Source organism: Gymnodraco acuticeps, unplaced genomic scaffold (assembly GCF_902827175.1).
Source record: "Gymnodraco acuticeps unplaced genomic scaffold, fGymAcu1.1, whole genome shotgun sequence".
Classification (NCBI taxonomy): Eukaryota; Metazoa; Chordata; class Actinopteri; order Perciformes; family Bathydraconidae; genus Gymnodraco; species Gymnodraco acuticeps.
The window spans coordinates 5,888,343-5,903,039 of record NW_022992351.1 but is presented as its reverse complement, the minus strand read 5'-3'; the positions used below and the strand labels follow the sequence as shown (position 1 = coordinate 5,903,039).

The 14,697-nt window shown below is 40.3% G+C and overlaps 2 protein-coding genes across 2 annotated transcripts; both read right to left on the bottom strand.

Moving 5' to 3' along the window:
• Window positions 1-283: 283 nt before the first annotated feature.
• zmynd12 (zinc finger, MYND-type containing 12) lies at window positions 284-10,535 on the bottom strand. The gene is made up of 8 exons (XM_034209408.1): window positions 10,319-10,535; window positions 7,711-7,840; window positions 6,879-7,050; window positions 6,601-6,764; window positions 6,347-6,469; window positions 6,163-6,253; window positions 5,509-5,654; window positions 284-732 (listed from the first exon to the last, which is right to left on the bottom strand). Exons 1-8 carry the CDS (start codon window positions 10,456-10,458, stop codon window positions 631-633), a joined length of 1,068 nt encoding a protein of 355 aa, XP_034065299.1. The 5' UTR covers window positions 10,459-10,535; the 3' UTR covers window positions 284-630.
• Window positions 10,536-10,783: 248 nt separating this feature from the next.
• LOC117541994 (epithelial membrane protein 3-like) lies at window positions 10,784-13,988 on the bottom strand. Its single transcript, XM_034209407.1, has 5 exons — window positions 13,889-13,988; window positions 12,804-12,891; window positions 12,601-12,703; window positions 12,360-12,500; window positions 10,784-11,418 (listed from the first exon to the last, which is right to left on the bottom strand). Exons 2-5 carry the CDS (start codon window positions 12,879-12,881, stop codon window positions 11,243-11,245), a joined length of 498 nt encoding a protein of 165 aa, XP_034065298.1. The 5' UTR covers window positions 12,882-12,891; window positions 13,889-13,988; the 3' UTR covers window positions 10,784-11,242.
• Window positions 13,989-14,697: the final 709 nt, after the last annotated feature.

Sequence of the window (14,697 nt, the reverse complement as noted above, 5' to 3'; positions counted from 1 at the left end):
AAGTGTGCCTGAATGTAATCATTGCGTAGGTGTGTAGTGTGATTCTGTGTAGTTTATTTATGGAATCCCGTTGGATTTAACGTCATCTGAACAGGACATCGCGCGCTCACTGCTTGATAGCGCGAAGGTCCGTTTACGCCGGTTGTTAAACAACTTCGTTATAGGGGAATGCAAGTTTGCGTCCAAATGGTTGGAAGATAAGGAGGAAGGACAATCAATACTGTATAGTAAATGTGTCGCCAATGTAACCGGTTAAAACTCGAAGTGGCGATGAGGTGTTCAAATGTATGGAAAGGGTCTTAAAAGGTAGCTACTACATTTGACTTCCGGATTCCTGCATATATCCTGTTCTATGTTAATATCAAATGTTCTCTAGGCATTTTTATTTGCCTGGGGGTATTCGACTGAGCACAAATGTATTTTTCTTCCCCCCATTGTTTTTCATTGTCCGCTTACACAACATCTGGATAAACCCTAAATGACATCATAAACTCTGTACTCATAAACTTTTTATTTGTGACCAATTCAGGGGGGTTTCTACTTATACATGTGTGAAGTGGTGTGGGGCTAAACAGATGTCCCGGGGGTGTAGATCTCCAGGCAGAGGGCGGGGCAGGGCAGGTATGGGGACTAGCGGGCGGTGTGCAGCAGCTGCAGCAGGCCCTGGATGGGCTCCGTCAGGTCTGGTATCAGCTGGCTGGCCTGCAGGGCAGTGTTGCCAAATCCCAGTGCCTGGCACACAAACGGAAACAAACACTGCAGCTGTTAGACTCTCAGGGGAAAGTAAAGCTGACTTATATAATAATATCACTGAAAATTGGATTGCTATCCAGTCTTAACTTATCCCACTTCACCCCTCCGACCACCTGATGTATAGGCTGTCACACTGTCCTTTACAGTTTAGAACAAGAAGAAATATCAATAAATAATAATTGTTTGATACTGTTGACAAGACCATGCTCAGATGGAAACATGCCATCGCTATTCTTTCACACACACATACGGGTTTTGGGCCGAGGGCGACACCGTACTTCCGGTATCCACCATTTCACGCGAGGTGCAAGCAGAATATCATAGTCTATTGCCTTAATCAATATCTAGTCAACTCTAAAATACCACATATATGCATTGGCATGATAATATTATTGTGACAAGTGGGGTATTCACCTGGTGTTTCTAGAAGATAGACGTAGATGCTGCCAAAATCGACCGAAGGCCACTTTCGAGAGTCGTTTTTCCATACATCTGCAGGCAGTCTGTAAGGGCAATCGGACAACCCACACAGCTCTAGTTTACGCTGGTACCGACCTAGAGCACACCCCTCAAGTCCAGAGATGAAATCCGAAGACATGCAGCGATTTATTCGGTCGTTAATTCAGAAAAAAAACCTAGTGCGCTCTGCCTGGCAACATTACCTAGCTGTTTATATTAGCACCTCCAGGATATTAGCACCTCCAGGAAAATGGCTTATTTCTATATAGATATATGGCGCGCGTTGCATTGTGGGTAGCTCGTGACGTCACTGTGTGTGAAAGAATGTGGAATTCAGCACGTTTGCGGTGGCATCTATGGAATGCCTGCACTTTCCATGGATATGTAAGCAGCTGGGACTAATCATCGTGTATATGTATTGCTCAAGTTTTAACAATGTTATATCTACAGCTCTCTCATTTGTAAATATCCAGGCTCCTGTGCGGCCTTTTTTTTTTAGTTCAATAAACATCAAGAAAAAGTGAGAGTTGGACTGACCATTTTGTGTGCTTTGTGTCAGAAAATGTTACTGTTAACAATCACAAGTATCTCCCCTCTCTACCCTCTCAATCGGCATCACCACCTCTGTCAATCAAGTGTAGACCACTCCCCCACAAAAGTCTTTAAAGCTCCGCCCTTCAGGCCGGTCACTCCCTTCCTACCCACCAGAGACTGAAGAACATAGGAACTGTGAGTTGGCACCATAGGGTTGGCACATGGAGCTGCTAATTGTTTGTACTTAAATCAGTTGATGAAATGTTTAGCTTAACTTTAACAGACTGTTTTGTTTATGTTAGATCCGCCTTCTAGATTCCCTTTGACCCACACCTATGTTTAAAGAAAATAGTTGAATCCTGTGGATCAGTGGTTCCCGACCTGGGGGGCGCGCCCCCCTTGGGGGCTCCAGGCCTCAGATGATTTGAGGCCAAATATCATATTTAGATTTTTCTTTTTTTTGACATATAATTGTAACTCAATACATGATTGTCACTAAAAGCCTTGTCTCTTCATTACAATAAAATATAAAACATAATTGATTAATTCATTTGAATACAAATTGAAGTTAGTAGCTATTAAAGGCATACAAATACAAAAATGTATAATTTTTTCTTTGATAGAAATGTTTCTTCTGCCGTAAAGTGTCCAAACCAGGCTTTGCTGGATAAGCGCATTTTTAAAACATAGTCATTGTCCATGCAGGTTTCAGTTGGATTATTTGTCACAGTTGCTCTGATCAGATCTGTCTCCTCCATTTTGTAGATTATTTACGACTTTTGAATCCACATAATCACATCGGCAAAATCTGGTTTACTTTGAGCATGTGTTTTAAACAGTTTAATCCCTTTGTGAATTGTTTCCACTTGCGCCGTCCTTTAATTTCTTCATAGCGGGAATCCAAATTAATTAATCCTGAGTCCAATAACCATCAAAGTCACTCCAATAGTGCTCCTTAATTACGCTTTCATCCTCCTTTAACAAAATACTTCACATTCATCCAGTTTGTGACAGTAGTTGCAGCACGTGTGTGTGTGTGTGGGGGGGGGGGGGGCGGCCCTTCCAACAGGAGTCATTTGGGGGGGGTTCTTGGGAAAAAAGGTTGGGAACCACTGCTGATGCATGAAATTATGTAAGTGGAATACTGAACCTTATTTATTATTATTAGTATTGTGGTTATTGTAAGACTGCTAATAGTTTGTAAATATCCCTTTTATTTAAATAAAGTCATCCACAGCAGCGAAACCGTTGTCAACCATCATTTGAGAATAAAACGTTAAACGGCCTGCTGGATCCAGTATTTAAATGTTCACACCACATGGGATGTTCGATGAACCACCATTCCAACAAATTATAGTTTCTTCAGTTACTGTAAAATAATCAAATGTACTTAGGCTAGTTAACCACCGTCCTGGTAGAATGAACCCGGATCCTTTGTGCCTACAGCTGCCATTTTGCCACTTGAAGTGGGTTCTAACAGCAGGGGGTAACATTGCTTTTTCGGCTCTGCTTGCCACCAGGGTGTATTTCACATTTTGACCCTATAGAAAAACTGTTGGTGAACTCCCGCCGTACTAACCCAAGACACCGTAAGATAAAACAATGACTGTAACACAATCAAAGTAACTAATAGTTGTTTAACTACGTTTGTATGTATGTGCTTGATCCTGCCCTATCTCTAATCTCTGCCTGCCCAAGACCCAACCTAGTTTTACACATTCACTTCACCATTGCTGCCTTGTTCTCTGAACTGGACGCACAAGAAATACACTCATTCACCCCACATTTAAGATGCAGTTAACACACACCCAAACATTTACCAAGGGCCTTACAGAGACTCTAGGTCAGTGACCACCAACTGGCGGCTCGCGGGCCACATCCGGTCCGCCAGACATTCTCATCCGGCCCGCACGACGGGGGTGACTGTGGCGTTGGCGGAGTGGTTACTGCGTTCGCCCCCCACCCATTTCTTTGTTTACAACGTCTCGTGAGTAAGGTGCAGTACCAGAGTCCAACAGAGAGGCAGCAGCTGCGGGACTGCCTACTGCGACACTTTCCCTCCCCTGAAGAAGAAGTGATCCTTCGTTGTGAAGAGTCTGGTTAATGCGCTCCGCACCACAGCAGTAGCCCCGCTGCGACAGAGTTCAACAGAGGCTGGAGCTGCGGGACAGTAGCCTAGAAGCAGGGTTGGGTTGTAACGGAATACATAACGGCGTTACGTAATCAGAATACAAACATCAAGTAGGCTAACTGTATTCAGCTGGCGTTACATTTGACAAACGAGTAATCTGAATACAGTTACTTTCGTAAACCTTAAATGGAGGGATTGACCAATCAGATGAGGCCCACGTGATGCCCCTGCCAAACCTGTGATTGGTCAGGGCCATGCCAAGGGAAGCTAGCCGCCTCTTGCTTCCCTTCAGAGGCGGCTGGCGGCTTGGCGATTTGATTGGACACTGCCATCCAATCAAATCACATCAACAATCAGTTTTAATACTGTAACTGTCATCACCCGCCGTTAGAAATGATCAAGCAAATGAAGCATTAATGGAGGGTGGAGATTTTGGCGTACTTAATCAAACATAACTTTACTAAACTTCCGCTACAGCAGCAACTAAAAATTAAATCAGATGAACAGGCAAATGCCCGCACTCGAGCTGTGTGTAACGCAGAGGAAAAAGGGAGAGAATCGGACGTTCAATGAGGACAATTATGTCCCACGGAGAGGCTAACTGGAAGCGCTAAACTTCAGCGTCTAATTTGCTGGCCATGTCTTCTTTTTGACAAGGATTCGTGCTCCTGAACAATCCTTGGGGCAACTTGTGAATACATTTTGGAATACTTATTGGAATTATTGGTGGAAAGGTTTCCTCACAAAATGTAATATTCATTACCGGCAGAACTGTGTGCGCACTGCACAGCGCTGCAGCGTGTCTGTGAGCGAGAGAGATGCAACGTGTCTGTGAGGCCCCGCCCCCGCACGCAGATGAGAGAGAGATCTCTTTTAAAATATATTGAAAGTTAGAAACGGAGATGGTTCGATAAAATGTGCAAGATAACGTTTATGTAGCATTTCTTTATTGTCGAAATGATGACATTTCATAACGGGATGAAATCAAAGTGAATGGCCTGCTGCTGCTGAATGCATGGGGCAAGTGACTGGAAAAAGTTTTAAAAGTTATTACATCGTTTCAGATAATAAATAATAATGATAATTCATTCTATTTAGGGGCGCCTTTCAAAGCACCCAAGGACACCTTACAATTCATAACATATTCAAAGGAAAGGTTTTAAGACAGTACAAAGAATGCAGTCCGGGTGATGTTTTTTATGTGGGGTGCAGATGAGGGAGCTGTCCAGAATGACACCAATGTTGTGTTTGAGTTCTTGATAAGCCATGAAAACAGTAAAATAAGTGTCTCCTGTTCACCAAAACATACCCATCTGTTATGGAAAAAGAAAGTATTCCAAAAGTAATCTGAATACTATTTATAAAATTATGGGCTATATAAAAATCGCTGGCCCGCGATAGTGTCTATTGGTTACATTTCGGCCCTTGGACAAATGTAGTTGGTGATCCCTCGGAGTGTCAAGGCGGTGAAATAAACTCCCACTAATTCCCACCTCATCTTTACTTTACCAATTAGAGTTAATCTCATCTTGAGTACGACCATCCAAAGAAGTAGCATACAGAGGAAATGGGGGACTGTGTCACTCTGTCAAACTGAACCTTTAATGCCTGGACGTCATCAGGGGTCTTACCTTTAGGGAGTCACCTGCTAGGAACCACAGCATGGCCAGGCAGTGAGCCACCAGTGCAATCTGAGCTGAGTCTTTTCTGGAGTCATTCTGCTCAAACTCCAGCATTGTTCTTAACATATCATCCACTTCAACTCGCTCGGCTTCATCTGATTAAAAACAATGGATAGAGAGAAGGACGTCCTTTTGTTTTTACAGTATTCAATAGGTCAACATACATTCTGATCTCTGTGCATCTTTTGTATAGATTGTGTAAGCATATTTCCTTCCATTCCCAATATTCCCTGGTAAACCTTCCAGAAAGCCTAGGAAATTACATTGCAGCTAACAGGCTTAGCATCAGGGCAGCAGCTGCGGTAGAGGGTAGCGGTGCGGATGCTGCACAGCCAGAGATGGTCTCTAGTCAACCCTGAGCATACTTGTGTTAATCTGGGGTTTAGTTTTTGGATTGCACAGCAAGACAGCTCAGATAAACCTAGGCCTTGTTGACCCTATTTGTTTAGTGATGCGATGGATTGCGAACATACTTTTCTGATTCTAAACCGTTTGAACAGTAAGTTGGATTTGGATCGATTGACAAAATCTAAATTTATGTTTTTTAAATTTAAATAGTTCTATATTACATTTAGATTTGGCTTATTTGATGACAAGACTCACCATATGGCTCCAACTCTGTGTCAGGACTTTGGACATTTTGTACGTGGGTGTCGAGGAGTTTGGTCAGATGGCAGTGCCAAGTTTGTGCCACCTATAATATGAACAGTAGAGGATAAAATATGAAACGCATAAGCACATTTCTTGGCCAAATTGCCTTGTCATAATAATGTCTGTTTTATGTTACCTCGGAGTACAAGGAACGAACAATAGGCAACCCCCCAAGTTTGGCATACACATTAGCCATGAGAAAGTATCCTCCACGAGTGACTGTGCTATCCAGGCCATACTCCTCACTGGCAAAGTATATCTGAAAAAAAAGAAAATTTGCTTGTTTTACAAGGTGCATTCATAAATAGTCAGTATTTCCAACATCCTGAGAGACAAACAATATGCGTGTACTAAAGCCATTGTGGTGAGTGTGTTACTTATGACACTGACATCATTTGCAAAGTTGAACAGCGCAGCCTCCAGGTTTCCAGTGGCTGTGTGGAGGCGACCCAGGCACCTGTGCAGACGTTGGTGGACCACGTGATCTGAACTCTTCAGCGCCGCCCACTCCGCCTGGGACAGGAGCTCCGCCGCCCAGGCTAGATTACCCATACCTGGAAAGCACATATGTTTCAATATAAGATAAATGCACATAGTCATGCGTTAAACACTTTATTTTGGAAAGAGGAATGGGAAAATTGGAGAAAGCAATCTGTGGTGTTCATCACCCATGTTAGCCTCAGCCAGCAGCAGGTAGGCTGGGACCATTTGGACAGATCTGGGGCCGTGAACATCTTTAGAGCAGCGCAGGCAGAACTGGGCCGCGGGCAGAGCTTCCTGGTGCTTCCCCTCAGACAGCTTACTCTGAGCCACCAACCTGCACATCTCAATCAGCTCCGCCTAGGTAGGGAACCAAAACCAAGGTACACTTCAGGTTAGCTACAGGTATATTCAATATAAGATGGATTATCACTTAAAGGTCACCTATTAGGCAAAATCCACAGTTTCGTGTCTTTTACACATCAACATGTGTCCCCTCCCCTCTGTGTAAAGAGATTCTGAACGTTTCAGGAAAAAAAGATTCGCTCTCTTTTAGTCCTGATCCATTTATATAAAAACCTGTCTGAAAATGAGCTGATCAGATTTTGGCCACTTTGTGATGTCATAATGATTTGGCTTGTGTAACCATTAGCCAATAACCAACCAAGGTAACCCCCCCCCCCCACCCACCTTATCACCCGAATCACCTCCTAGAGCACCATTGTGGTTTTTTTAACCAAATATCTCACAGAGGGGCGTGGCACCTTATTTTCATCTAAAGTAACGGACACTTTTGAAACAGGGCTGAAACAGAGTGGATTATGGGATGCTACAATGCACGATCTGTTTGGTATTTCGAGCCAAACACTTCAGAGACATGTTTTGGATACATCTGAGACCTATAATATATTGTTGAAAAAATAGTATAATAGGGGACCTTTAATCATTCTCTGTAAACTTTAAACTCAAAACAAGATGAGTCTGAGTGTGAACACCGAAATTCAACGCATATATCCTCACCTTTACAAGCTGTGATTGAATGCATCCTGCCTGCTGGAGGCTTAAGACTGTCGGGCTGCGGATGGTAACAAGCATCTGACAGATTCTCTCATGGATCCCCACCCAGTCAGCCTGCTGGTGCTCTGCATCACTGAGCAATGAGATATATATTTATTTAACAGATTGCAAAACTTCAAGTAATTTTTATGTTCCCACGCTGACTTACAACATCAAGTCATTTCAATATTGTATCCCAATCATGTCATATGCCTTAAGAGGCTTTGTGGCTTCAGTTGTCTTCTGTCAGTCACCTTACACAGTCTTCATCTCCCCCTGGGTACAATGTGGCTTATATTGGCTCACACATCAAGCCATTGAAGAAAAACCTCCTGTGATCTGACAACTGAGCTGTGATATTCACTGTGTCGAAGTGTTGAACAGTAGCCTCAGTAAGGATGGTTTTAAAGTGTACATCATACTGACACATCACCAGACAGATACAGTCATGTGAACCATTCACTTTCAGGGTTTTCCCTTTCATTCTAGCTATTTTTGGTCCCCACCTAAGATGAATAATGTAAGCTCTATGGGTAGAGCATTACTGTATTAATGTATTTGGCAGTGATCTTGTTCCAGAATGATGTGAAAAAAATATACTTTTGATTGAAAAACACAACATTTTCCTACACAAAACCCTGACAGTGAAATGTTTTGCCTACAGTGCATGACTTAGCTGAAAGGATAAGATTTAAAAACAGAATTAAAACAGACTTTCTATCCCATTTAGAAAATAACATCTGAGTGCAGAGAGGGCATACTAAATTGTAGGCCATTACATAACAGGTCTGTAATTTTGTTCATCTGACTCCCCTCTGCTGCACACTGTATGGAAACTGTCTTGGTTTTTCTAACTTAGGAGCATGTGTGTGTTAATGCCAGCAAGTCTGTTTTTCTGGACTTGAGACAGAAGCAGTGATCTGGCCACGTCACATCGACAGTAGCACTGGCAGCCGACACACAAATCATGGGGTCTTCTCAGGCCGCAGGGGCAGGGCTACTCGACTTTATCGTCTCTGCTTTGATTTCATATAGGCTACTTCTCAATCTGCCTAACACACACATTAGTTATTATAGTAGGTGCCAGCAGCATGATAAGATGTAGCTCATTAGACCTCCAATTAACCGTTTCACCCCTGTATGAAACATTTGGAGCAAGGACTCGAAACACAGGGAGAGTTCGAACTGATGTCAGACATTAAAGATGTATTGGAAGTTATCAATTGACAAAGATAGTTTCGGGAGCAACGAAGTGATACAGCTCCTGACCAAACAATTCTGAAGCTCTATCACCCAGTCTCTAGTATTTAGCTATAGTTCTCAGAGAATCATCAACATTGGATAACCAGTCAAAGCAAGCTCTGCTCCTGGCTGGGAGCGATTAGCTTTGGGGAGCCACACTATAAAATGGATTCCTGGATGTCCTCACTGCTCTCTGACACTGTGCGTCAGCCTTGTCCTGTTATTATCTAAAAGAAGAGATTGTTTTATGAATGTTTTGGGCAAGCCTAATCAACTATCTGGGTCATACCAATACACAGCTGTGGGGACAGAATGTTAAAGCTCCAAGGCTGTAGCCTTCATTAGACAGGGTGGTGAGAGGAGAGGCAATTGAGGATTTCAGCGATCACCATGTTATGATCTCTAGAGTATGAGGAGATGTCCACCTACGCCAAAGGTAATATTGGCTTACATGCATCAAATAAAAAGCTGAAGTTCTCAAACTCAAATAGTCGAGCAGACGCATGGAACATTTCCCCCGTCGCATGAAAAAAAAGGAATTTGGTAATTTGATTTCCAGCTGTTCCTCTCTTCATCCGCTCCCCCCTTACGACACGGTCACGTGACCGCTCTTCATGCCGACGTGTTGATTTGTGCTGTGAAACAATATGGCTGACACTGCCACCTAGCGTTCAAACCGGAGACATGTTTGAGCAAGCTGACAAACGATGAACACAATATTTACTTTGTGGAAAAGGGGAAGAAGTACTCAGATGTTGTACTTTAGTAAAGTAAAAGTACCAAAGTGTAGGAATACTCTGTTAAATGTAAACGTATTGATGCATTAAAGTGTTATCAAAGCTGGTAAAGGTGTAGCTAATTGTATATACTTTGTTTGTTGCAGGATAGGCTAGTGAATGTTACTCCAGGTGCAACTAAAGTCTTATTTTAGTCTTGATTGTATTTCACATCATTAATCCAAATCTGAAAAAACTATACTAAAGGTATTTGTATATTTAAGCACTTTGTAACAATGTTTTGAAAGGTGCTATGAAAATAAAGTGTATTATTATAAACACATTTTTGTGTTTAAGTAGTGCTTTAGAAGTACAAAGTAACAACACAATTGAAATACTCAAGTAAGGTAAAAATCCCTCAAACGTGTAGGCTACTTAGCTTGTATGCTACAGTAGGCCTACTTGAGTAAAAGTATACTACTTGGTTACTTTACACTAAAACTTTGTGGCATTTGGAAATGATGTGATGCACTTAGAAATATATGGCTAGAGAGTCATGAACAGCCTTAGACGTTTAAATATAAAATATATTTGTTTTGATAGTTTAAACTTACCAGTAAAAGGTGACCCGACATTTGGTGCATTGCAGGTGCGCTGTTTTTTGACAAAGTTCACACAATTTTTCCGTTCCTTTGGGTAAAGCAAGGGAAATTATCTTGGATGCTTTCCCCAAAACACGAGGACTAGCTTCCATTATAACGAGAAATGGCTATAAAAAGGATACACACAACACACCACCGGTATTATGCTAGTTTTCAACATATAATTAGCTGATGAAGCTAACGCAGTTGTTGAGAAACTGTAAGTTTACTGTCGCTATGGCAACGACGTCAGTAGGCATAGTTTCCCCTCTGCTGGTAAATCTGTTACAAAAGCCTTAAAAACATGAAAACCTTTATAAATACAATTTAAAAAAAACTGGTGTAGATACTTTCATTAAAATAAATGTCCTACATTTGCTCAAATACCGTTTGAAAGGTGTTTTACAGATTTATTTGGTTTCAAGTGTGCAATGTATTATCACATAAATGAAAACAGTGGACTTTCACACATTGTGTTTCTTGGAGTGATATTTATTGAAAGATGTTACTCAATATATTCTATATAAGCTTTAGGTACAAAAATAGATTTCCAGTTTGCTCTAGAAAAAATATATAAAAGCAATTAAAATGCCGTAGACTATATAGAGCCTTAAACTAACAAAAATACATTAAACTGATTTGGTATTTATCTTCCTTGGTCATAGGCATTATATATTGACTTAATGTTGAGGATTCAAAATGTCGTCAAGGGAAAAACAATATACATGTAGGCCTAGTCATTTATAATTAAAAAAACATCACATTAGTTGAAGCCTGAGCAAAGATTTGTGAGTCCTGAAAAAATACATTTCTGATTAACAAGAAGTCAAACCAATTGTTTTGTTACTTCAAAAGAAGAAAAAAACGTTGTGTTAGACATTGTTTTCATTTGTCTGGTCATTCTTTCTTACGCAAGTGGATGTATATGACCCCACTAAGCAGCAACAAGGGGACACACACCCAGGCCAGGATGAAGCAGTAGCCAAAGTGTCCTGATGTCAGCTCTCTGGAGTCCTGAAGGATTTCCCTATTGTTTAATGTGTAGATGAGAGCTGCAGAAAAGGCAGTCAACCCTAAGAAAAGACCGTAATAAGTTTAGTTTATGAATGGGATGTTTTAAATAGTATGTTGGTTTGTAACATCCTTTTGTAAACAATGTCATAAGCATTAGAGTGATAGCAATGTTGACAGGGGACAGTGTGACAAAGTAATGAATACATCACTATTAACTTTTACTTCTGACTGTCGCAATAACAGTAATATTTCAAAAGGAGACTAAATGTGTGGCAGTGTTTGAAATAATAATTATATATGTTCACCAAATAGAGTTATATTTGATTGCAGGTTAGCCATAAGGCTGCACATTACTAGTAACCTTGTTCAAATGTAATCAATGTAGTAATTTAATTATTTTTCAATGAATTCATTAAGGTTATTTTATTTAACTTATAACATTTTAATGACTTATCAAATATTTTGAACTGGGCTTTTTTGCTAAAAAGGCTAATAGTACTCAACACTTATTACAGTCAAACATTTATGACAAGTCTTTCTCAGTTTACCTTGATTTAAATTGGAAGCGAGCAACAGAATACATTTCACATTCTTCATATGAGCTTTTTATATAATACTATCGAAAATAATACATTTGGATGAAACCCCTATTGTAATCTCCAACATTTCTACCAGTAGCATAACTGATACTAATGACACATTTTTCTCATTAAATTGAAATGTATTTTGTTATTTAATTACATAACTAGTGGGGAGTAACTAGTAATTGTGGACTTTATCATAATAAAAAAAGCTTGAACCAATGCAGCCATCAGAAAAACGTTATGCACAGTCACAATACTCAAGTAACACTGTTGAAATAAACTTACACATGTTATATATAATATTTAGCTTATTTCCCAACCATGAAATTTATATTTGTAAGAGAAAGTGTCATCCTTTAAAATTGTCCCATGATGCACAAAGCGGTCAGAGGGACATTGTTTCACTCCAGTGTTACCTGCAAAGACTTGACACAGCCCAGTGAAGTAGAAGAGCCCGCCTTTAGATATGGTGAAGAGTTGACCAAGGAACACCAAGAAGGAGACTGAGGAGAAGACCACTGAGATAACCATCAGGATCTGCACTGCATGAAGCCAGTCTGAGAAAGGAAACCACATCAAAAGTGTTAGTTCTCAGATTTGACTTGTGGAAGAAAAATGATCGTGTGTGGAGGTGGACAAAATGACATTGTTTGTTACCTGTTTCTTTGGAGGATGTACACAACCAAGATCCTGTGAAGTTATCAAACCTACAGTTGTACCACAGGTCTGAGTTCTCCAGGCCATCCCACTCCCACCAGGACTTTAACGAGAGATTAGAGATGATACTGTCAGCTGGATATGTTGCATTTATGAGGTAATACAATAAAAGTCAACAATCAAGCCCCAGATATGAATACTACCTTCTCCATGGTAGCAATGAACTGCATTGCCAATGTGATGAGATGCAGCAGGGTCACAAACATAAGCAGGTACGCCATTTTCAACTCCCTGCCGAAAATAAACACAACTGTTTAAATAGGCTTCCAGAAAGACTGCATTCAACAGTAAGCGTGGAAATGCTTGCTTGTGACCAATTAAACTTGTTTACTGGGTCTCTATAAAAATCAGTAATTGAGAACTTTTCTGTTTTGCCCCGAAGAGTTAAATGGAAAATGTCAGTCGCTGAACAGAGTATACTGTGTTTTTTAAAGCCCACGCTTCAAAACAGGGGGCAATGAGTTATTTCTAAAATGTAACTTTGACTGGCCTCTGTGTTGCCATCATACAGCTAACCTCAGAGAACCTGGGAGGGCCTGTTGCAAGCTAAACCTTTTCAAAATATTTAACCAATAAACCTCTCCACCCTTCCAAATATATATATTTTGTATAGGGTAAACAGTATGTGATTGACTTAGATTTGGATTTAATAAAGAGGCACTACTTGTTAATTAAGAGGAAATTAAAGTCTGAGGAAAAAACAGGGATTTAAGAAAGCTATTTTCTATTAGTGTACGGTAGTGCACGAGCAAACACTAAATTGGCTACCAAAGCTTTAGTAACAACATTTTACTTCATATTAAGGAGACATGCAATGGAAAAGAAAAAAGACAGAAAAATAAACAGACGGACATAAATTGACTCTGTAGACCTTTATCTCTATGTCTGTTTGGGTGGGCGGTGGAGTCTTACTGTCAAATTATCTCATTACACTAGATTCCATCCATCACATGAGTCAAAACGTTTACATATTTAGTAATGGTTATGAAAAAAAAAACATTGTGTACTGTTACAAAGATGTGATGAGTAACGGTTTGTTAAAAAACGTTATATTGTATGGCAAACAAAATCTGTTATAATAAAAGCATGAGTCTTTTGCTATGCACCACTCCAGAGTCCATTAGGGAATGTGATGCAAGAATCACTACTTTTTTTGAAACAACTGGAACCATGATTTAACTAATAATATATAAAAGTCATATGAAATGTCAAGGAATGATGTACTCACACTAAGTATTGCCAGTCCCTCTCAATCGGATCTTAGGAGCAGCTTAAATGCAGCTTCACCACTCTACAGTTGTGTCCTTTCTGGTGGTCCTCTATTTTCAGACTTACCACACCCCCCTTATTTTTACAGCAACTCCATCCAAACTTTCCAAGGCACGCCCATTTCCTCTGTGCTGAACAGAGGACTCTTTAAGTACAACATCACCATCCAAAATAAGTGTTCCAACCATCTAAAATGGGATCCACCCATGGGCAGTTGAGGCACATAAAACCACATGAAAATAACTCCTCGGTAAACACTACACTTTGGATGCTTTTTTGGCATAATGACCATTCTACTATGCATTCGTGATCCCAGTTTTGTTATAGGGCAGATGTGAAGAATAAACACACAACTGCAAAATAACTCACATTTCAACACCCAGGCATCATGATTATTGTGTACTGGTCACACAGGAAACATCAGGGTGGGACTCACCGTGTAGGCCTTCATCTTTGATCATGTAGTCATTTTAGTGGAGGTCAAAGCAAAACAAGACAGACCTGAATTATAAGGTTTCAAAACATATGTACACATAAAAATATGTACATATGGGTTCAATAGAATAGGCAAGAATAAACATTATTTAACTTGTTTTTGTATGATTGATTATGAATACCTGTACCCCTTCATTAATTTAGGAATCAAACATTGTATAAATAGCCTACTATTGCTAGAGTGAGCAAAAATAAATGGTAGGCTACAATTATACAAATGATTCTGATATTTCACATCTCAGGAAATACTAATGTTTCTTTGTCGACACCTGG